The sequence below is a fragment of the Bos taurus genome, chromosome 4, assembly GCF_002263795.3.
Source record: "Bos taurus isolate L1 Dominette 01449 registration number 42190680 breed Hereford chromosome 4, ARS-UCD2.0, whole genome shotgun sequence".
NCBI classification, from domain to species: domain Eukaryota; kingdom Metazoa; phylum Chordata; class Mammalia; order Artiodactyla; family Bovidae; genus Bos; species Bos taurus.
In genome coordinates, this window is record NC_037331.1 from 62,837,188 (window position 1) to 62,861,303 (window position 24,116).

The 24,116-nt window shown below is 41.6% G+C and overlaps 1 protein-coding gene across 2 annotated transcripts in view; it reads right to left on the reverse strand.

Annotated features, from left to right (window-relative positions):
• Positions 1–24,116, reverse strand: part of BMPER (BMP binding endothelial regulator) — a 252,730-nt gene that overhangs the window by 172,907 nt on the left and 55,707 nt on the right. For both annotated transcript variants that reach the window (XM_059885635.1, NM_001077997.1), the window contains 3 exon segments: positions 16,311–16,393; positions 12,643–12,733; positions 8,286–8,368 (listed from right to left, as the gene is read on the reverse strand). In XM_059885635.1, coding sequence (XP_059741618.1) covers positions 8,286–8,368; positions 12,643–12,733; positions 16,311–16,393 — 257 coding nt within the window.

Below are 24,116 nucleotides of genomic sequence, written 5' to 3' on the forward strand. Positions count from 1 at the left end.
TTTCCTTTCTAACTCTTTACCCTATTAGGCTCATTTTTCAGATGGTGGCTCCCAATGTAGAAAAATAATTTTACAAGAAGCTTCAACTATAAAGTATATAAAGAAATAAACATTAGGAACCTTAGAAACCACAAAAAAATAAGACATGTATGGGGATTAAAATTCAAGTGTTGGCCTGAAAATACATGAGACAGGGTTGAAATAGGATTTAAAATATACAACAGTATTTCAATCTTTTTAACATCAAAAAAATTGAGCCTCTTGTTGCTTTCAGAAGGAATTTACTGAAAGTATTAGTAACACAGATAACTCAACCAGGCTCATGAACTCTTTAGGCCAAGCCATGAAGCTCACCTCATAGTTTCCACCAATATGTATATCATGATATAGTATATCATGAAAATTGCCCAATCCAAGTCAAGTCCTTATGTTAAAAAACTCACCTTAATTCAGCCTCCCTCACCCCAAAGAACCTCACAAATATCCTATCTTTGTCCTCTTCCTTCTAAAATAATATTTTAAGGCTCTGTCAAGGCAATCATTGATGACCACAGTAAGCAATATCCTTAGCTCTGCCTTACTTTGGTATTATTTTCAATAAGCAAGAATTTGACACCCCTATAACAATAGCTGTACATTTATGTAGTCACCCTGAAGAGAATGGCATTAAATAGACCCTCTAATAGAAGGTTGACAGAGAAACCACAATTGCTCAGATTCATCCTAACATAAAACCCCAAGATTCAGGACCTCATGGTCTAGCCAAAAGCAGGCAGAACCAGCCACTTTACTAAGCAAATTGAGGCCCCTTTTAGTGGCAAGTGCTATCCAGCCCTTAAAGAAAAGCCTTTTCTTTTTTAAATTGACTGTTCAAAGCCAGGATCTTTTTATCCTCAGAGTGATGGTACAACCACAATGCAACATGGAACACTGCAGCAATTACATCAACATTTCAAACTAGTTTTGAAAACTACTCTGAGGGTTTTTGGCCCACACTGCTTAGAGAAACTGCCCACATTGATCTAATTCACTCAATAATTGCTCAATTCTCCAATTTATTGCCCAAATGTAGCCAAATTTCTCCCCAGGGACAGGGAAGACACAATGACAGCCTATCACTAAAATGCGCCAAATTGCACATATTACCAAGAGTAAAGCAGAGTCCATGTGAGAGGACTCAGGCATCAAGGGTCCCAAGTTCCCATGTCAGAGGAGCAGTGCCGTGGCTGGGAATAAGTAACTTGGATTGCCATGGCATCATGTGACCAGGAAAATGACAAGCTATCACACTGCATCCTATTACAGGGAAGTACAATCTGAAGCTGGATAGACTGGAGTGGGGAGAGGTCAGACACATCTCCCATATTTCAGGGCAAAGTCAGCTCTGAGGATGGAGAATTATGCTTTCCTTTCCAAGCTCTGCCACAGCGAGTAGCCCCAGTCATTGGCCAGTGCTTCCGACCACTGCATCTTTCTGTTGCCATGAGTAGTGGAAATCTTTGAGACTGAGGCAACACTTTTCAAGCAAGACATCCTTAGGGAAGTCATCCACATTACATACAAAGCAATTTATATTAAGTACTACAGCGGCTGCAAATACATCCATCTTCCTTTCAGAAATGGAAAAGACAAAACGTACAGTGGAATATGAAACAGCAGAGAGGGGAAAGAGGCAGTAGGGAAAGAAATCAAAATCAAAGTCAACACTCATTCATTCTTGAATTCAGCAATTAGTATGAATATCCATTATGCACCAAGCACCGAAGATACAAGAGTTACCATTGGGTCAGGAAGATCTGCTGGAGAAGGGAATGGCTACTCACTCCAGTATTCTTGCCTGGAGAATTCCATGGATGGAGGAACCTGGTGGGCTACAGTCCATGGGGTTGCAAAGAGTTGGACATGACTGAACACTTTACCCTCAAAGAGTTAAATAAAATCATTACACACAAAAATATCTAATTAGGAATCCTTTTAAATGTTTAGGAAGTAAAGTATGGGCTGCTCTACAGGGTTTAGCAATAGTACCCGATCTAGTCTTGGGAGTCACACAAGCTTCTGGAAAGAAGGAATGTTTGAGCCTCCAAGCACAGGATAAGTGGTGTTAACTAGGCATGGGGTATCAAAACATGGAGCAAAGTGGAGAGAAGAAAGAAAAAGCAGCCCAGGGAAAGGCCAAGAGCTGTTAGACCAGAGCTCCTCAAACTTTATTTGGAAAATGAATTTTCTGAAAATCTTGCCAAACTGTAGATTTCAATTCTGGACCTGCAGTAGGGTCCAAACTTCTGCATTTCCAGCAAGCTCTCAGGTGAGGTCAATACGGCTGGTCAGGTGCACACTTTGTGTAGTGAGGATCCGGAGGATCTGCCCAGACGCCAGAGCAGAGAGAACGAGGAAGGGTCAATGATGAGGCCAGAGAACCTGGCAGAGGTTGGACCATGCCAGGCTGTGCAGAGCATCTTAAGGAATCTGGTCTCAGAGGAATGGGAACCACAAAGATCTCCATTTCCTTTGTTCTCCCCAAATAACCTTGCTGGGAGTTTCATTTTCCCTGAGAGACAGCACTTTGCAGTATCTAAAGTACAAGTGAGAGCAAAGGTGTTTATGGACTCCGGGGCTTCTAAGAGCCAATAAAGTTCAGCTCCTTCATCACAGACAGACCATTAACAAGCCATGTTTATTAGTAAAAATCCTCAGAACTTAATACACCTTTGTCAGCAAAAGTAATTGATCTTGGCCTGTTAATCTGGCTGGTTTTGCAGACTGAGGACTTGCCACTTTTTTAGAGCGTCCTACAGCTCTGTGGGCTTCCCTACTTCAGTAAGTGATTTCCAAGAACATAGAGCCCATAGGGTTCTTAAAATAGTTTGGTAAAACAGAATACAAACACCTCTCGTTGGCACCCTGGCCTTTAGCCTTACACGCCTGAAGACATCAGGTCTTCCAGAAATATCTGTACCAACTGCCACCAGGCTGAACATTTGACTGAACAAAGGCACAGTGAACTGTTTGCTGTTCAGTTTGTTGGCGCTTAGTCGCTCAGTTGTGTCCACTCTTTGCGACCCCATAGACTGTAGCCCGCCAGGCTTCTCTGTCCATGGGATTTCCTAGGCAAGAATACTGGAGTGGGTTGCCATTTCCTCCTCCAGGGGATCTTCCCATCCCAGGTATCGAATCCGCAACTCCTGCATTGCAGGAGGATTCTTTACTGCTGAGCCAGGATGGAAGCTCTTGTTCAGTTAGGCAGATCATAAAGACTCAAGCTCAGATGAATGTTCAATATACTCTATATAAACTACTCTTTGCTTCTGTCTTAGGAAAGAATCTTCTTTCATTTTTAAAATGAACACACACCATGAGGAATGCACTCTGCTATGACTTAGATGACTCTAAGGAACAGCTCAAGGAACTCAAATGTCCACTTCCCTGACAAGTACCAGCTCTCTAGAGGAGTAACTCTTGGCTCGGTCATTTATGTATAGCGGGAACATGGGGATGACACAGTTTCACAAGTGATAGTGAAGCACTGCATTTTCTACATGAATCATAATGCTACTCACACCGAAAAATGTGAGACGCTCTGCTTCTGAAATGGGTAAGAGTGAGAGGTTGTGAAATCCTCTCCAGATATCGTCAAACATTAGCATGTTCTCAGCTGTCTGGAATGCTGTGTATACTGTCCTGACCTGAAGCAAGGATGAGAAACCATGTGTGAGGCATTTGTTCCATTACCCAAGGAATCCGTCTCAGTCAGAAGGAGTGTCTTTCTGGTGGTCTGCTTTTGTCACCACATCCGAAAAACATGGGTAGACAGATTTTCACAAATTTGGAGAATGTAACAAAGGAGGCTGGATGTAAAATACAATTTTCATGGTGTACAATATTTACTTCAAGAGCTGGCAACTCATCCATCAGAGATGGGTAATATACACTAGAGATGTTTTACACATTATGGGGTGTGCTCCAAGGCAAACAGTAACCTAACAGGACTAGGATATTTATCTAACAATAGCTATTCTCTAAAAAGCTTCAGACAGTAAGAATCTGCCAGCAGTGCAGGAGATTCTGGTTCAATCCCTGGATTGGGAAGATCCTCTGGAGAAGGCAATAGCAACCTACTCCAGTGTTCTTGCCTGGAGAATCCCATGGACAGAGGAGCAGCCTGGTGGGCTACAGTCCATGGGGTCACAAAGAGTCAGACACAACTGAGTGACTAACACACACACACACACACACGTTCTCTCAGGCAAGAAGGAGCTGGCCAGCTTTAAAGGGCAGAACTGTCACAGTTTGGAAGGAAAGAGATTACTGGTTTAGTGTACACCATTACGAGGTAGCAATATGAAAGCAGGTGAAGATTGCTAGCCAGCATCACTGAGCACCCATATGGCTAAGCTCAGAGGTTAGCAAGATGAGCATCAGAAGACATACCTCCCTCCCTTATGGAGGACACGGCCTAACACAGAACAGGAAAATGCTCTGGTAATCACGCTACAGTGGGGCAAGGGCTCACCGGGAAGTGTGTGCACATGTGTGTTGTGTGTGCGTGTGTCTGCACATGAGGGAAGGAGGGAGGGACAGATGGCAAGTCAGCCAGCCAGGGAGAGCCCTAAGCCTCAGGAATACAAATGAGAAAACAGTTTTTTCTGCTTCTGCCTAGAGGCATGGAGTGGTCAGGGAGCTGCCGTGGGTGATGATAACAAACTTCGAAAGGCCAAGCACTGACCAGGTGAAGAAGGATAAGAAAGGTATTCCAAACAGGGGTGGAGACATGAGCAAAGAATGCGAGGCATAAGGAAGTAATGGGTTTAGGGAAAAAACTCGTAATCCAGGGACAGATGGCATGCGTATGTACCTATACGCATACATATTCAGAGATACTAAAATAGTAATGTCTGTGCCTGTGTGCATACATACATGTACCTGTGTACACACACATATATGTTGTAGCCAACTGCTGCGGCCCAACCCACCTCTTTGCACTCACAAACCTGAGTGCACATGCCAGACGTCAGCTGCCCTGCATTCTTTCTCTTAGAGGCCACTTTGCCACCTGAGAGGCAGCTCAAAAGGGTACCCAATCAACTCCCCCACTGGAGCAGACGGGAAGTGGTGGAACCATAAGTCATCTCTCTCACTGTCAGGCAGGAAATTCTGAGGCATGAATTCCTTTGGCTTCTCAAGTCTGCCGGCAGGGGTGAACTCTGGTCAGGCATGGTGATCCACGCTTGGTCACATACCTCAGCTAGTTGCCTCCCGCTTCTGATCTCATCTCTGCTCTCCTTGGCCAGTATCCTCCATCTCCCATGAGACTCCCTACACCCCAACCTTTGCTGCAGGGTCTGTTTCTGGGAGAATCCAAAGTTAGACATGTAAATGTGGGTCTGTATTTATATTTATAGGCATGCTTATATAGACATGGATATGTGCATGTGGAGAGATACGCCCATAGATACAGACATTTATGCATGCAAATATAAATGCACACAAACACCACATATACACCCAAATGCATCGATGTGTTTCCATCTCTCTATTTATAGTACCATTGTTTTCCTTTTTACCAAAGCATAGCAGGTAATTATACATAGTCTTCTTTTTAAACTGGGGGATCTGCAGCTTCCAGGGGCATACCCTTCCTATAACCTCCTCAGTGGACCACCCAGCCTCGCACAGGTCCTGTCCGAAGCCCTTGTCCAGTTTCACCCCCTCACTCCCAGCACTGTCCACAGCAAGGTGTCCAAGCCCGTGGCCAGACAGAACCTTCACACTCTGAGTCTCATGGGGCCAGGGCCAGGCTGCACATTTGCAATATTGCCTTCTAAAGCAAACATCTGTCCAGTTGCCAGTCTCAGGACAGGGCCATCTGCTGCCAAGACATTGCCTCTCTCTCTCTCTCTTACTTTTTTTTAGCATACTACATCAAAAGATAGCAAAATAAAAGCATATTAAAAACCAAATTACTTTCATAACAAGCTGCAAAAAAGAAAGCTTATGCCTCAAACTTTTGTATTCACAAAAAGAAAAACGGCTCTTTTGACTCTACCTATACCCAAGCCAACTCATAAATGTCCTGTCCCCAAGCAAGAGCTCCATCTCCTCCTCTCCTTCCCTTATTAACTGACAGGCTGACACCAGGGACAGTCGACGCCATTAGCTGCCCCTTATGTGCCAAGGGTAACATGGAGAACTAGAAAGAACACAGGATTAGGAATACAGAAATGTAGGAGATTAGAATATATAGGGATATAGAAAATGATATAGAATATAGATCTGGAGGAACTCATGAGAAGGAAAGCCTGGGCAAGCAACTACTTCTTTGGATTTTTCTTTCTTCAACTGAAAATAAAAGCAGTACTTGCAGGGGCCTGAATTTGGCCCGCCGGTGTATTTCATTGATCATGCAGTGTCTTTATAAACACACAAAGTCTGAAGACCTTGAGTGCATGAGTATATGACCCTTTACATATAATCTCTAAACTCATTTCCATTCCCAACATCGGATAGCTTTGTGTAACTGTCATTGGCGAAACTGCAGGAGCCTCCCATCCTCCCTGCCACCTTCTAAATTTTCTCCCCAAGGAGGCTCAGTTGCCTAAACTTGGCCCACCTTTATGGAAACAATAATTCATTCAGGTGCAGATTTAAAGTTTTCTACTGAAGTTTGCCTTGCTTTTCCTCAATCTACCCAAAAGAATGAGATGAAAATAATTTAATTATCAGAAAACTTTACAGCTACCAGTGTGGAAGAAATAGAATTGTGAAATGGGCAGTATTTAGTGGCAAATAGAAAATATTACAAAAACAAAGAGCTATTTAGTCATAATTAGCAAGAAAGGAAAAACATGGAAGTTGAGTCTGAATATGAAAAATCATGTTCATCTTCATTAATTAGCTAGTTTTGTGTTTTTATATATTCCTACAAGGTATTTTCTATACCTTATATTACATATTTATATTTATACATACATGGTATATAATGTACATATACCTTATATTACATATTTATTTTTATATCTATATCTACATCTGTATCTATCTACAGGTATAGATATAAATATCTATCTAACTATAGATATAAATACTATCTATCTATAGGTATAGATATAAATATCCTGTGTCTCCTTCCTTCTCTCTCCTTCCTGTCCTTCTTCCCCTTGCAAAAACTATAACCCTTGGTCATGCTTACTTTAATCTGGATTCTCTAAGTTGTATGTGTATGTGTGCTATAGGAAAGAGGAAATATTTTGGGAAAAACATGTAGAGAAATGACAAATACTATGATTTATGATGATCCACACATGATTCTGCTTTGGTGAAGTTAGGATGCTGAAGTTCCCCATATATTGTTTTTTTTTATATTCTGAGATGAGTACTGTGTGTTCTTTACTGCAAAAGATTAAAAGCTTAAAAAATATACGGTTGTACTAACTCCCTACTGTAAATAACTTGGAGCAGCTGGTTAAGACTAGAGTCCCCATCATCATCAATACCACCACCATCACCAATGATTTTCCTCCAAATTTAAAATACATTAATAAAAAATATCCCTTTAAAACTATAACATATGCCAAGTTCCTTTTTCATTCCTAAGCACTATGAGGATATCCTTAGTCTGTGAATTACAAATCAATAGTGCTTAGAAAGGCAAGTCTACAGCTTTGTCTCACTAATCCCTTCTCTGCCCTGAATCCATGGTTTAGGGGTCATTTCCTCCTGTCCATTTTCCTCAGCATAATTGACCAATCCTCAAATCAGCTTCTCTCCAAAGCAAGCTACATTTATCTCCATCTGCTTCCCATTCGACCGCACTAAAGAACTCAACAGCTGCCTAAGCAAGAAGTTTCTCTGGCCCAAAGAATGGAGAATCCATGCCTGCCCAAAGAAGGCAGGTGAAGGGAAATCAACCCCTCTCCCTCACTCTTTAGACCAGTGGTTCTCAATCAGGAGTGATCATGTTCTCCAGGACACATGTGGCAATGTCAGCAGACACCGTTGCTGGTCACAACTGAGAGGGTGAGTGCTCCTAAAATCCAATGGGTAGAGACCAGGGATCCTGCTAAACATCCTACAAGGCACAGGACAGCTGCTACCTGTGAACTATCCAGCCCAGAATATTAACACTGCCAAGGCTGAGACACCCACCTCAGAGTGCTGAGCTTTGTCCTCGGTTCCACATCAGGAGGGAGAGGAGAGACTATAAAGAGACTTAGGCCTGGAGTTGGTGAGCTGAAGGCACAATTAAGCAAAACGAATACCCTGGGAACATCCAAAGCAGTACTTACAACACAGGAACACTTGGTACACTTGTCTCCTTCTGGCTGAAATTCCTCCCCTTCTTGGTACTGCACCCCCTCAAACACACAGCCTGGAAAGCAAAGCAGAGTTTCGAATCAGGGCCACAGTCTTGATTCAGCTTGAAATTATATCCTTCTAGCCACTGAGCAACCATCCCCACCTCCACCCCCAACTTGTACAGCATAGTCTTCAATCAAAGGACAAGAGTGCTTCAAAGTAAAAAAAAAAAAAAAAAAAATCCTGTAGACTACAAAAGATCGACATGGACCCAGAAACCCGAAGATGCTAGAAAGCAAACAAAATGTTGGAAGTCAGGTTGGCCTGAGCAGCAACAGTACAGGGTTCTGAGCTGTGCAGAGTCTGAGCAGCTTACCAGCACCACCCCAATCACAGCCAGGGAACCAAATTCCAGAGGAGCTGGAAGAGGCAAAGAGAAGGTCAAGCCAGAGAGGTCAAGGATGAGCTTAGGAGCAAATGACATGAAGAGTTGCCACCTGGAGAGTAGCCAGAAGTGGCCAGCTTCTGCCAGACCCTTCATACTCCTGACCTCACTCTATCTTCAGTGAGCCCACAGAGCACGGACTCTGATCACTGCCCCTGCAGGGAAGGAACACGTGGCCCAGAGAGAGGAAGGAACTCATCCAGCTGGCAGTGCTGGGTGCTAACTCAGCTCCGACCCCCTGGCCATACCACACAAAGGGCCAGACACCAAGATGAGAAAGGACAAAGGCAAGGCAGAAGGCACCATACAGGTTTTCAGTCCCACCCTGTGTGTTGTTGAAGGGGCTAGGATGTCCCCAAGAAGTTTGGTTAAAAATAGGCCCAAGAGCCAGGAGGTACCTCCTATCAGAAAGATGCTGAGGTTGCTGCTCTATTCTTAAGTGATGTCACAGATGACCAGAAGAACAGGCTGGCCAATGACCCTGCGCCACATGGGCCATGCACAGGAGGACTGTCAGCTAACGGCAAAGCCTCCTTCCTCAGGACTGCCTCACCAGCTGCCTTGCCAGAATAGCTGAGGTCACTTTCCACAGATAGAGAGTGCGGAAAGCAGCACTTCCAATGGGGAAACTCAGCAAAGAGGGCTCTCGTGAAAAACCGACTCACGCCCCTGAGAACAGATGTTCAAGGCCCACTAAAGCCATCAACACACATGCCCAGTCATGTATGACTTTTTGTGGCCCCATGGACTGTATGTAGCCCACTAGGCTTCTCTGTCCATCGAATTTTTCAGGCAAGAATACTGGGGTGGGTTGCTATTTCTTCCTCAAGGGGATCTTCTTGACCCAGGGATTGAACCTGCATCTCCTGCATTGACAGGTGGATTCTTTACCACTGTGCCACCTGGGAAACCCAAAGTTGTCAACAGAACCCACCAAACTCTCAAAGCAGCTGGTTCCTGACAAAAGGAACATCTGAACATATGAGCATTGCCCATAACCACCCGATCAAGCCACCAGACCTATTCATTTTAAAGCTAGATATGAAGCCTTTTGTTCAACTGAAACACATGGAGACAAATGTTACTGAAGCTGAACAGCTGGGTGAACTGCGGCTTTCAGATCTTTCTGATGCCCACAGCGAGAGCCAGGGGAGGAGCCAGAGCCACCCTCCTGCTGTTCTCTTTGATCCAGGAGACCTGATAAGCTTGGTGCCCTCCTCGTGGCCATAGCTCAGCACTGTTAATAACAGCAGGTGCCCAGTCATCTCTTTTCAAAAGACATTTCCAACAAAGGGTCTTCAGTGCTTTCATATATGTTGCACCACTGGTTCTGTCATACAGATTGCCAGACAGGTTAACTGCACAACCCACATGATAACTTAAATAACGAATTTTTAAATGAAAACTCTTGCAAACTGTTCCCTTCACAGCCCATCCTCCTTGAGCAAAGAGTCAGACAAGAAGGAGCAGACAACTAAGAATGTCCTGCAATCTGTTTCAGGAAGAAACTGACCACAAGCTGTACGTGTTTGTCATTATGGGGAATACCATTCCATGATCAATGACAGATGCCAGTCCTTCTGAATTACAAGGAGAATACCCCAAGGCCTCAATGGACTGTCCCTCTCTAGACTTGGCTGAGGCCTCCTTCCCAAGACACAGGATAATGCAGTCTGGATGCGGCCAGATCTGAGTCTTCTGATTTTCATGCCAAAGGTTGGTCTTTGAAATTAAGGAGAGAGAATAAAGTTGATTCTTGACCCCATAACCAAGGGCAGAGTGCCTACCCAGATGTCAGGGGGCTAGTGTGCAGCACTGGCAAGCCAATGTTTTACCTTTTTAGTTTATATTGGGGTATAGCTGATTAATAATGTTCTGATAGTTTCAGGTGCCTAGAAAGCAACTCAGCCATATATATACACAGATCCATTCCCCTCTAAACTTCCTCCCATCAGGGCTGACTGGCAAGCTAACTTTTAAAGATTTGCTTTCCAGGGCATCTAGACCCAAGTTGAATAATGATCACGGTGTGGGGTAGGGGCAGGTAGTACAGTATAGTGGCCAGAAAAGAAAAGAGGCCGGGGACCCCAACCCCACCTTTGGACTTATCCTCATTGAGTCAAATTTCTGCCTGTGTGAACTAAAAACACTACTTCATCCCTTACTGAAATGGTGGTGAAGACTTAACATTACAATATGTGCAATCACAGAGCTCAGCCTTTCCTTCCTGGGAACTCAACTTAAAAACAAAATGAGAGAAGCAATTGCTGCAGTATGATAACTTCAGCTGCTGAAATAAATTCACTCTGTTGTTTCTATACACATACTTTCAAAGGCAGTCTAAAAATATGACTATCTTCTAAGTGAAAAGGAATGTTATATATGCCGAGTTGATTCTGCACCAATAAAGCGACAATCTACTCAACCCAACTGAATTCATATTTAACAGCTTTGATATCTTTTAAATCTCTATGGCATATAAAATTTGCTCTGTTATCAATCTCAAGCTTGGCTGTGCACAGAAATTATCCAGGAGGCCTGAGTTTCACCCTCCAAGATTCTGATGGAATTGGTCTGGGATGCAGCCTGGGCATCAAGATTTATTTTTTAAAACTTCCCAGGTGATTTTCATGTGCAGCCTAAAGAATGACTGAGCTAACTTAATAAAGATCCTTTAGGCATTTTAGAATATGGTTACATGATGCAAAGCATTCAGTGCATTCAGAGGGGAATGGTACTCAAGCAAATTCTGTTTGATAGATACAAAATAACTGAGTTATGGAAAGAATTATTTTACTTTCAACTGGTTTCTGGCCTTCACTTAAGCTTATCCAATAACACAAGCTTAACAGAAATTGCAGTGTGAAAAGGAAGCTTGGCTCAATAAAGACTGTCCAGGGAACTCAGGAAGGTTAGGAGCAGTGGAGAGAGACTGTCCTCACTGTCATTCAAAGATGAGGGAAGTCTGGACCCTGGAAGGGACTCAGGTCTGGGAGCGCGGCAGACTGTGTGGAGGGAAATGGCAGGAGGGGAAGGAACCAGGGGCTCATCTTCACAGAGCATCCCACGACGGTGCCTTTGCCATTTCCCGGGAAGGCTCACAGAACAGAAGGCCGTTTGGAGATTAACTTCAAAAGCAAAGAGAAGTAGTTGTGAGTATCGCCTCCAGTGAGGAAAAGCACTCAGAGTAAAACCCAAAATGTAGAACATCTGTTGAAGAGTATGGGCCAGGGGCTTAAGGGATCAGAAAAAAATCTCTCACCTCAAAATCCCCGGGCTCGTACCTAAGGGCAAGAAAAGAAGCAGGAGGCCTTTGTAATCCTGTTCAGAGAAGTAAGAGGAAACACTCCAGCCACTGGAAAGGAAAGATCGCTTTGCTGTCAGCTAGGCCCTGGGGCCCTTTAAAAAGACAGTGATTCCCAGTCACTGCACCACGCAGAAAACTGAGACCGGCAAAGCCTTCAGCTAAATCCACTTAGGGACCCAGCTCTCGGTGTTCAGAAAACATCTGGTCGCCTCATCACCAAGGCAAGCCCCGGCCAAGGTATTGCAATATGAAGCAGTAAAAAGACATTTCTGGAAGCAAGGGAAAGCCACAACCTTTCCTTCCAAAATAAGCGTTACCTGTGGCCCCGTGGAGTGGAAAGCAGGCCTCCGGAGCCTGGAGCATCCTTGCCAAGACCTACAGCACATTGCAGTCATCCCGGGCCCACCAGAGTCCAACCGGACATTTCTATGCAAAGAAGTTTGCTCTCCTCACCCATTAGGTACACAGACATAAAGGGAGAAAAATTCCAGTCGGGAGTGGGAAAATCATGCATGCTTGAGAGAACCCCGAAGGATTTCAACAGTGCTGTACTGTACCAGGGAGCTGCACTGCCTTCCCCTTCCTGAGAGGTTACCTGGACACGTGGGGCAGCATGTTCCCAGATGCTTGGAGGGGTTTTTACAATGAACGACACACCGCACCTCAGACTCTGTGACAACGCCTTCCTGAAAAATAGAATGCCACAATCAACGTCAGCCCCAGTATTCCCACGGAGATTTACTCACTTCTGGAAAGTAGCCAAAGAGATAGGAGAAGAATTTGAACACGAAAAGTGCAAAGGGGGATAGGCATCAGGTCCATAGGTCCGTGGCACAAACGAGGTCTGATGGCTCCAGCTTGTCCATTGCAAAGCGCAAATCTTGTCACCGGTTCTCTTCCCTGTTCTAGTTCTTTCTCTTTGACTCTGATTTCTTCCTTTCTTTCTTTAAATCTAGTATTTAAGATTTCCTTGCTGTCTGTCAGTAGCTGACAGAGTCTAGCTGTTCATTCACAACTGTTTTAGGTTTTCAACATGTACTATATGATCTATAATTGTTATTACACTTTAAGCCATTAATTATAAGCCACAAAGGGCAAACATAATATCCCAGACTGGCATCTGGAGACCCAAATCCTCACCACCCTTCCAGGAATAACTAGACACCAGCTCTGCAATCATAGACATTTCTCTGGGCTTCCCAGAGAGCTTGGCTCTCACGCAGCAAATGAAGAGACCAGATAAAACTATTTTAAAGATCATACTATATTATGTTAAAGTAGAGACTTTTGGTCTTAATAACAAAATCAAGGGACTCATTTGCAACTGATCTTTTGACACTAGTACTTTAATGTTGCTTGAAACATTTTTTTAAATTCAATTTTCAGAGTTGGTCTTTGAAAGTTTTTCTCTATATTCTCTACCCACTTGGTTTTGTGTGTTTATTAATTTTCTTTCAAGGGGAATGGTAACAAAAGGTAAAACACTGTGTAACAATCTGACAACTAGACAATTTTCTTCATCGAGCCTGCTACTCTATCATCTCAATCCAACAAGGAAAGTTACATCCTAAATGTCTTCACATCTGTCAGACCTGAGGCTTCCACTACCAAGAAATTTATTGTGGTCTATATCACATCTGGAAAGGAAAAAATGTCAAAATTCCAGCAATATACAACATCAAAAAAGGAACTGGCCTTTAGTTATATAACTGAAGCAATGCAAAAAGTCCAGGATCAAATTCCCTTTAGTATCTGCAATGCAGATGCAGGATTCAGGTTACTCCCCAGCATGAATTTCCTGTCTCTGATCTTCAGATTTTCCTCTTCCAGTAAGACACTAAAAGTGGAAAATAAAGGTAAATTTTCCACCATCTAACTCCTTCAGTAAGAAGACATAAGAAATAAGCTAGAATTCAACTCAAGTGGAAATTAACCGGATCATTAGACTAGCTGTTACTGGTCTGGTACCAAGTTGTACTCAGTATACGCAGGCTCTACCAGAAGTGTTTTAAATGACAATGTTGCTCATTCTCACAACCACTCTATGAGGTAGTACTATCCTCATTTTATGGGCATGAATGTGAAGTCTGGAGAGGTTAAGTAACAAGTTATGTGAATGGCAACAGCCATATTTTACTCCCTACACTACACTCTCTCTTCTGTTACTCATTCTGTGTCCTGAGAAGAAAGATCTTGGAGAGAGAGGTTGCAACTGTGTCCTTCAGCAGAGGAGCATCTTACATGAAGACTTCCCTGATGGTACCAGTAAACAGTCATTTCCTGCATTCATAGATGAGGTCTCCTTCCCTAAAGAAGGAAGTAAGCAGGAGTGGGAAGGTACTAACTGAGAGAAGCCGAAGCTTTTTGTCACTAATTTAACAGAGGTTTGCCTTTATGGTGATTGAGTAAAATGATATTTTCCCTGGTGGTTCAGCAGTAAAGAATCTGCCTACAATGTAGAAGAACAGGGTTCAATCCCTGGGTCGGGAAGATCCCCTGGTAGAGGGCATGGCAACCCACTCTAGTACTCTTGCCTGGAGAATCTCATGGACAGAGAAGCCTGGCAGGCTGCAGTCCTTAAGGTCGCAGAGTCAGACACGACTGAAGTGACTAAGCAGTAGCAACAGGGCTTAGGCAAAGTATTATAAAAGGAGAAAAATTAAAAGGCAAAGTTCATCCTTGGTGCTTCATCCTAAAGTTAAGCACTTCCTGACTCCTAAGTCTGTTGGTCTTTAAGATCTCTTTCAATAATAATTTGATATTCCTATATATTATCTCTGGGCCCTCGTGAGTGACTAGTTACCAAAGCTGATAAGCAATAGGATTTTCAGTGTTCACAAATGATGATGGCTTGATATGTTATTCATTCAACAGAATATTCCCTCCCAGATAATACTGGGATAAATTCCCTCCCATCTAATTCAAACAAAGGCAGCAAAATTCACCACTGGTTCATGCAACTTGAGGATCTTCAAGACCTCTGACTATTGTATACAAATGTTATAGTCCACTCCAAAAGGCAAGCGGCTGTTGCTTTCAGAGTGTCTCTGTCAAAAATTGGAAATTGCATCAGTCAAGAAGCAGGTGGTGATGGGGTGGGGCAAATTTAGAATGAGCGTGGGCTTTGATGTTGTTAAAAGTCATTATCATCATCATTTGGTTCCATGAAGCTGACTGAATGTATAACCCAGATAAAAAAATTCAACAAATATTCACTGAATCAATTAATCTATTGTTCATATCTATTCTACCTACTGCTTATTTTCATAAATAATTTAGATTACTACATAAATAAATTGAATATTTAACTGAATAAGTAACTGAAGATCTTATGAGTGAACATGCCCGCTGTGGGCTTATAATAAGAACATGATTCCATAAGATTCATATTTCAATAAGCTAAACGTCAATATATTTGAGATAACATCAGAGAGAAATACACATTATTATACTAACTGCTTTCTCCTTTAAATGCAACAGCATATCTTTGGACAGTGAAATGAACCTGGGGTAAAATGATTAGCATTTTCTCTTCTCTACAGAGAAAAAATTTTAAATTATGTCAACATTAGATGAGCATTTTTTTAACAGAGTATTTCTTTAAAGAAAATAAGTTAGAAAATTTTGATTCTTCATTTCCCCTTTAGTTTATCTTGCCTGTGTTAAAGACGTGTAACGATTAGAATCACGTGGAAACGGTGCACTTTTCAGAGTTGAGCAAGCACCAGGCACAGTGGGCTCCTTAGGAGCTGAACTGGTGGTTCTTAAATCGGTAGGGTTGAAATCATGGAAATCACAATGTCCTAACTGCTTTGGTTAATACAGTTTACAGACAGGCTTCAGTTCAAAATGTTTCTAAATAAAAAAAAGAAAGAAAAAGGAAAACATATATCCTCTAACAATACCTCTTTCTGCTAACAAGAATTTGTGTTTTGCAAAGCTGACTCAACAGGAAGACATGAATTTTCCCCAAGGGCATATGCATCTTCTCGGAGCTTTTCCAGGCACAATTTAACAACGGTGAACAATTCTGCTGTGTGCTTCTGGAAGTAAGACCCATGCAATAACTATCCTGTACCTGTCTTGTTATGGTGAATGTCACAATAAATATAGACAAGGATAGAGTTGGTTTTTCATTCGTTTCTCATTTTTTGCTTGTTTCTTTGGAGTTTTGTTCTGTGTTTGTTCTGTGTTCTGGAAAGGGTTTCTGAAAAGGACTTTATGGATTTCCTGTCACTGGAAAGTAAAATAGATGGACTTTACCTGGCACTGGCGCAGGACACAGGGTTCAGCAGGATTCTGCCATTTGAAGGAGCTGTTGTAGGTACTTCCATCATAGGTACAACCTAGAAGAAACACAGAGGCAGGAAGAAAGGCCAAGAATGAATGTGAGTTTCATTTATCTTTGAAGCAAAAGAAGTTACGTCTTCTAAGCCAGAACTAGTGATCGTAGGAAACACCATGCTCCTTGGCTATTTTCCTCTAAACACAACTAAGCCTTCTAAGTATCCACTTGGCTTTTTACTTACATTAATTCTTTGACTACCAAAAAGATTAACCTCACAGATTATATTTTCAAATGAAAAACCATGGATTGATGAACTCTTTAAGCCAAAATGCATAACCTCGTGACTTTATTTATACCTAGTAAGTATGAAGAGGACCAGGACTCAAAACATCACTGTGAAAGGGGATTTTACACAAGACTAAATGAACTTAAGATTGCTGAAGGTCAAGAGTGAAATGTAAAACACGGCAAGAAGCAAAAGCAAGAAAATTAAAATATAAAAAATGATCACAAAATTCTATACCCATATGACTCCTGACAAGCTACTGTCTTCAAAAGATGAAACCTTCCAAGCCTTGCCTCCAGCTTTAAGAGCTATGATTTCATTTTTCACTTTGATTTTACTTTTAAGTGGTGAACTAGATTAAGGAAATCTGAAACTAGACGATGTATGGATTATCCCATGTCAATTCACTAGCCAAAACAGAAGTCATGCTCATTCACTGGCAAAAACAGAAGTCAAAGGCCAGAGAGTCTCAAAAAAGGAAACACGTTTAAGCCTCTGTAGAAAGAGCCAAATAAATAATGGTGCAAGGATCACAACCTAGATCTTAATTTAGTTTGTCCAAATAATGCCTTCTACCTTGTGAGTTACGTTTCAGGGGAAGATGAACCCGGCTATGTCTCTAGTAAATGCACATTGGATTATCAGGAGTATGCCAAGCAAATGGGATTTACCAAGTACAGCCCTACTGCTTAGCCCAAAGCATATAGCAGTAGGAACACACAGATGGGATAATGCAGATATAAAATGGTCTGCCTCTGTTCCAGTGACTGGCTTCCGTCAACCCATTCCACCTCAATTCACAATTTTTCTTATCCAAGATACAAAAAGAAGACTCGCCTCCTTCCCTGAATTCTTTTGGATACTGCAGTGGTAACTTAAAAAAAAAAAAAAAAAACCTTCAATACAAACATAATAATAAACACTTAGGAAAACTTCAATAGACATTTTCATAAACTCAGAACCATGATTCAAATTCCCAGAGAATGATGAATGATTGAAAAGGGCTCAGTAACACTCTTCTCTCTAGTTCCTACAAATCAAATTACCAAAGTACACAGCTGATTGGAAACATATTAGGGAAATGCTTTCACTATATATTTTTTAATTTCCTTTGCATGAAGTGTTACAGCGATAAAATGTTCAACCACAGGGACGCCTAGCACACTGCAAATACTTAACGCCAAACCCAGAATGAATACAGTAAATTTTCAACAATGAAAACCAATATAAAACTATTTGGGCTAGCATAAATCTTACGGAACAAACACACTTAACAATAGACGTGCCATGTGCATGTCTGATTCACTACCACAGACTCACTCGGATAATAAATAACTTGTTCCGAGAGGTGGAGGTGGGGAAATCAGAGAACCAAATCCAATTCAAGTTAAGTCCAAGTAAATATGAAACGCCTGCCAAGTCTGCCAGTAGAGTTTCCAAATATGTTATACATTTTCATCCTCTGGATTAAAAAAAAAAAAACTAAAAGAAAGAGTGATTTTATGATTCTAATAGGGCAGGCAAAGAGATTGCCTTTTTTACTTCGCAGGAGGAAGTGCACTGTAAGCCCATATACACCAGGCAGGAACTGCAGGCCAAGAGACTGTTCCCGAACAATGCCAGGCCATATGTAAAGGACTTCGAGGAGTAGGGCAGAAGTCTCTAGATTATTCCACCCAGGATGGGATACAAGGTATTGGCACAGTGGTCCACAGTGCAGGGAACCCAGCCATGTTTTAAGCCTCAAATAACTCAAAATGAAGGCTGGCTCCTCCACTAGTTTAACATATAAAGACCAAGATCAAATTATGACCAGCTTAACTGCCCTTGTTAACATGTGAGTCTACCACATCTGAGTCCATATAATAGATGTTCCCAAATGTTGGATGAGTCAGAATGATTGAATAGATTCAAAAATATCAGTATTAATCTCTTTCAAAAGTAAAAGCTATATCTTTTTATTCTTCACGTACCCTCAACAGCATTGGCTGGTTTTGGCAACTCCAGTAGACTAAGCATCCTAGGTCGATTTCAGATGTAAGGGATTCTTGGGAATCAGATAATTTTAAAAAGGCTATTTTCACTGTTCTTGGGGTTCATGTTCTAAGATAAACATGCCATCTTAATGCAAGACACTAACATGAGCTATGTGAAGACTCACATATACATACAATCAAAAAGAGTCTCAGACTTACTCCAGAATTACTTCCTATTCTCTGTAAGGCAAACTTCTTTATAATAAAATTTCTTTTGCCACCAACTTTATACTGCTAGTAGGGCAGACTGGCAACATCTTGCCCCTTGAAACCCCAGAGGAGGAATATATTAAATATCTATTATTGGCCAGAGTAGAAAGAAAGACAAAAAAAATTGTCCATTGTACATCAAGGCAGTGTTTCTCAAACCACTTCTATGGAAAGGTTTGTTTTGTTTTTGTTTTTCTAATTCACTGTGGGCCAATACATTCATAAAATATAATAAAAATAGATTACTATAAAAATTAATTTTAAAAGGCTGGCAAAATATAATTTTTATTACTATATGTAACGGGTATAGAATTACTTAGTAGAATCATGAGACACATTTCTAGTTGCTTACTCTCTGAGTCTGTACTTTTCTCACTGTAGCTCAGCATTGTCATTTCTGGACCAATGGAGACTTACAGAGCGCATTTTGAGTTGCTCTGCATTGAGGGATGTGTCATGGGATGGGGGAACAGCCCAAAGAAACAATCAAAAGATTTCAATCTTAGACATTTAGAACTAGAACTCAAATAGCAGATAATAAACTTTCTCTCTTTCATTTACATGTAAGAAAATTTGCACAAACAAGATTAAAGTGGTTTACTCAAAATTAGAAGCCATTAGGTGTGAAACTAACACTAAAACCTGGTCCTGCGTGAAATCCACCTTTTCACATCCAGGTCTAAACTCACAATATTATTTGAGCACTTTCTAATTCGTAAGGTCTTTTGTATTGAGGACTTAACGGCCCAGGAAAAAAATCAACTCTGTCCTTTTAAATTAAATGATAGAATATCCAGGAACTTAACGAAAGAGTGGACAAGCTGGGCAACAGACAAATGGTTAGGCAACCAGTAAAGTCATTTTTCCTCTTCTTCAAATATTTTAAAATAAATGTTCGAGAAGGGGATTTATAAACATTCATTAGTTTTCTTCTGGAGATAAAAAGCCTTTCAGACTCCAAGAGCATCATGAAAACCACCTATATAGTAGCAGGAAGAGTGGTTATTTTCTGATAAAGTCACTGTACTATTTTTAAACCTGCAGCTCTCAATCTAGCATGATTTTGCCTTCCCCTTATAATATCCAACCAGAGGACTTTTCATAATGTTAGGAGATATTTTTAGATGTCACAGGCTGGGGATAAAGGTGCTTAACTGGTTCTACCACACAGGAGTCAGAGATGCTGCTAACACTCCACAACGCACAACAAAGAACCAACCAGTTCACAACGTCAACTGTGCCAATGTTCAGAAACCCTGATCTAAACCGTCACACGAAGCCCAAGATGGTTTTTCTTCCCAAAACTAAAATAGTACAAAAACAAGCCTAAACTAGCTATATGGTACTTGTGCATTTATTTCAGCTTTTTATATTAAATATTTTCAGGGTGAGGAAGAATTTCAGAGCATTTTTTTAAACACACACTATTGAGGAGAAGCTTGGCCCAGTCAACGAGGAAAACAACACGGCAACGGAAACAGTTCAGTTTCAGTTTCAGTTCAGTCGCTCAGTCGTGTCCGACTTTTTGCGACCCCACGGACTGTGGCACTTGAGGCTTCCCTGTCCACCACCAACTCCCAGAGCCTACTCAGACTCATGTCCATTGAGTCAGTGATTCCATCCAGCCATCTCATCCTCTGTCATCCCCTTCTCCTCCTGCCTTCAAGCTTTCCCAGCTTCAGGGTCTTTTCCAATGAGTCAGTTCTTCGCATCAGGTGGCCAAAGTATTGGAGTTTCAGCTTCAGCATCAGTCCTTCCAATGAACACCCAGGACTGATCTCCTTTAGGATGAATTGGTTGGATCTCCTTGCAGTCCAAGGGACTCTCAAGAGTCTCCTCCAACAACACAGTTCAAAAGCATCAATTCTTCAGCACTCAACTTTCTTTATAGTCCAACACACTTCCATATATGACTACGGAAAAACCATAGCTTTGACTAGACGGACCTTTGTTGGCAAAGCAATGTCTCTGCTTTTTAATATGCTGTCTAGGTTGAAGCACATAAATAAATTGAATCCATAATGAAGTGATAAAACTCATTTTTCTTATTAGTTGTGACCTTTTTTGGAAGCCACATTATCCCAAGGGAGAGAGAATGCCACACATTTTCATCATTCTGTCATTAAAATAGCTGTTAAAAATCATCAGGACCATGAACAAATAAAGCACTGGCCACCTAATGAATCTTAGCTACACCCAGTCTCATCCTTCTAGTTTTAATCCTCTCTTTTTTCACATTAACATTAGCCTACAGATCTTATCATTACCAATAACTTACTCCCAGCACCCAAGGGCCTAGCTACATGGCCCCAACCTACCTTTCCAGTCTTCTCCCCTGATTCCTGGAACTAGGTCTCTGGGGTTACCTGATCATAATAAACTTGAATGCTTCTTTAAATAAGTTCAAGTTCTTCAACCAAGGCTATCTGGCTCCTGCCTTCATTAGCCCACTGAAACATCACTCTCTTCAGCTGTAGCTGCCTACATGTGTCCAATCCAAGGGGACACTCAGCCCTTATCTTAGAAGACTTGTCTGTAGCAAGTCGACCACATTTTCCTTTGTCCATCACTCCCCACCACCCCACTTTTCCAGATGTTCTCATACAATTGCCTTTCCATTACCTCTTCTCTTGCCTCAACTTAAGCTGCTAGGTGTTCCTCATCTGGACTATTACAGCAGGCTAACTGACTGCTTATGGCTGGGATGGGATCCTTTTCCAGGCACCCTCCTACACAACTACCAGTGTGTGCTCTTTCAAATCCAGTTATTATCTCATTCACACTCTTGAACTCTTATCAGTGACTGATGGTTTAGCCTGGCTGAAGTACATACTGGTACTTTATCTCCAATCTCTCTTCTCTAGACCAACTGGATCAGAGTCTCTGGAAGTAGGAAGCAGAAGAAGAATCTAATGTGTGGCCAGGATTGAAAATCATTGACCTTTACTATAAAATTCAAACTTAGCATATGCAAACTCTCAGATCTGGCCTTGACTCACTTCTCTGTTCTCTTATCTGCTGCTCCGAAACGCCCCACACTTCTCCCAAAAATCACCAAATAATGTTACCCTATGATTTCGCAAATGCTGGCCCCTTCTTAAAAATCCCAGACCTCATCCATTTCCCTTCATTTCCATTATCCTCACAAGGACACAAAAGTCACCCAGGCTCTCCTTCCTTGTGTGGCTAACTTCTCTTTCCAGACTTAACTCAAGGTCACAGCCTCTGAGAGGCCTTCCTAGAAACTTCCCCACTCAGGGTAAGTTCCAGTGCTCCTCCAGGAAGACTTGGCCTCTCAAACATCTATTTCAAGGTACTTATGGTACTTAATCAATGTCGCATTTCACCAATAATATAGAGTAAACATCAATATACAAACTATTCCTGCAAACCGCAAGGAAAAAGAAATGGAGAAAGGATGACATTCCTTGGATGTCCTGTTTTCCCCTTTGGCAGGTAGACCACTTCGAGTCACTATTCCACCTCCAGAAACAACAAAGTTTTCCTGGAGCAACTCAGATGCCAAAGTCTGTCTCTTCTAATACCAATCCCCATGCCCATTCCCCCACGGCCCAGGTCAGCCTGAGCCAAACGCAGTGGAGAAAAGTCCTTGAGCAGCCCAGCACTTACACACCCTTAGCAATGAGAAGCATATCAACACATCCTCAGCCCCCTTCTCCCATACTGGCACACCTCACTTTCAGAAGGATGCCTTTTCTTTCCAAAACCCACTTTAGTCCTCCAAGTTACTGGTTTATTTTTATTTATTTATTTATTTTGGAGGTAGGGAGCAGCATGCAAACTGCCATATTTATTTAAAAGAAACCAACCGTGGAGTCTTTGAAATCAGTTCATTCCTACCTGGTACAGGGAAGCGGAGCAGATAGGTCTGCCATTCTTTGCTGTTTCCAGGTCACCTGATCTGGTAGCCCCACTCCCTGGACTTGGTCAATAATCCCTAAATTACTTCAGCCCAATACAATTTATTTAATGAACCATTTTTCAGATACTGCTCTCCAGGAACATATGGAAGTATAATCAAAAGGGATAAACATAAAACCTGACTAGCCATTCTAGGGCTTAAATCTTGTCCTTAGGAGTTCATTTAAAACAGGCTTTTATTACTCTTCAAGGCTGTACCTACAATGAATCCTGCAGGCAATTTTGCTTATTTTTAGCTAATGGGAATTTTATAGTCAAACCATTTCCTCAATCCCAAGAGAAAGATTCAGACCCATGAACTGAGTTCTTGAAGAGTGGTGCGTGCCCCCTGTCACAATAGTATTTTCCATAGCTTTTTTGTTTTGTTTTCCAATTATGAATTAAAAACATGATTGAAATAAAATAATTAACAATAGAGAAAGAAATGGTGGAAAGCTATGTAACTTAATTTTTGATGATTTCTGAATAAAACCCTAAATACACAGAAATATCAGGTACATACAGATGACTTGTAAACTCAACTCACTTCACCAGTATAAAGGAAAGCAAAATCTCCATGTGATTTGCTTGGATTTCTAATCTATGTGCTTACTGAAGACTGTGAAGTGATGACACTGTGGTTTATAGAACCTGTCTCATGACTATAACATTGTAATACATACAGTATCTGGCACTGATGTTAAGGTAACAGAACAGAGTCTGTGAGTCACAAACAAATTACGTTTCTATTTGATAAAACACAATTTCAAACTTTTAATATAACTGGTACTATAAAAGAAATATGCAATGCATTAAGGACAAAAATGCCTGCAACAACTATTTAATATGAGCCACATCACCCATCACTCCTGCATCTGACCTGGTCTTATCATTGTTGTTATTGTGAGAGTTGACTGGTTTGATCTCCTTGCAGTCAAAGGGACTCTCAAGAGTCTTCTCCAGCACCACAGTTCGAAAGCAACAATTCTTTGGCACTCAGCTTTCTTTATGGTCCAACTCTCACATCCATACACAACTACTAGAAAAACCATAGCTTTGACTAGACAGACATTTGTTGGCAAAGAGATGTCTCTACTTTTTAATATACTGTCTATTATAGCTTTCCTTTCAGGGAATAAACACTTCTAAACATGGGAGTGCTTCTACCTCTAGGCTGAGTCAGTATTGCAGCAGCCATGCTGCCCACCATATCCGACTGTCAAATAGCCAATATCCATTGTTTCTCACAAGGCAAAAACAAAGAACTATTCTGAGCTCATACTGAGCAAAAATGAAAAAAGAAGAAAAACCTGCAGAGATTATCCTGT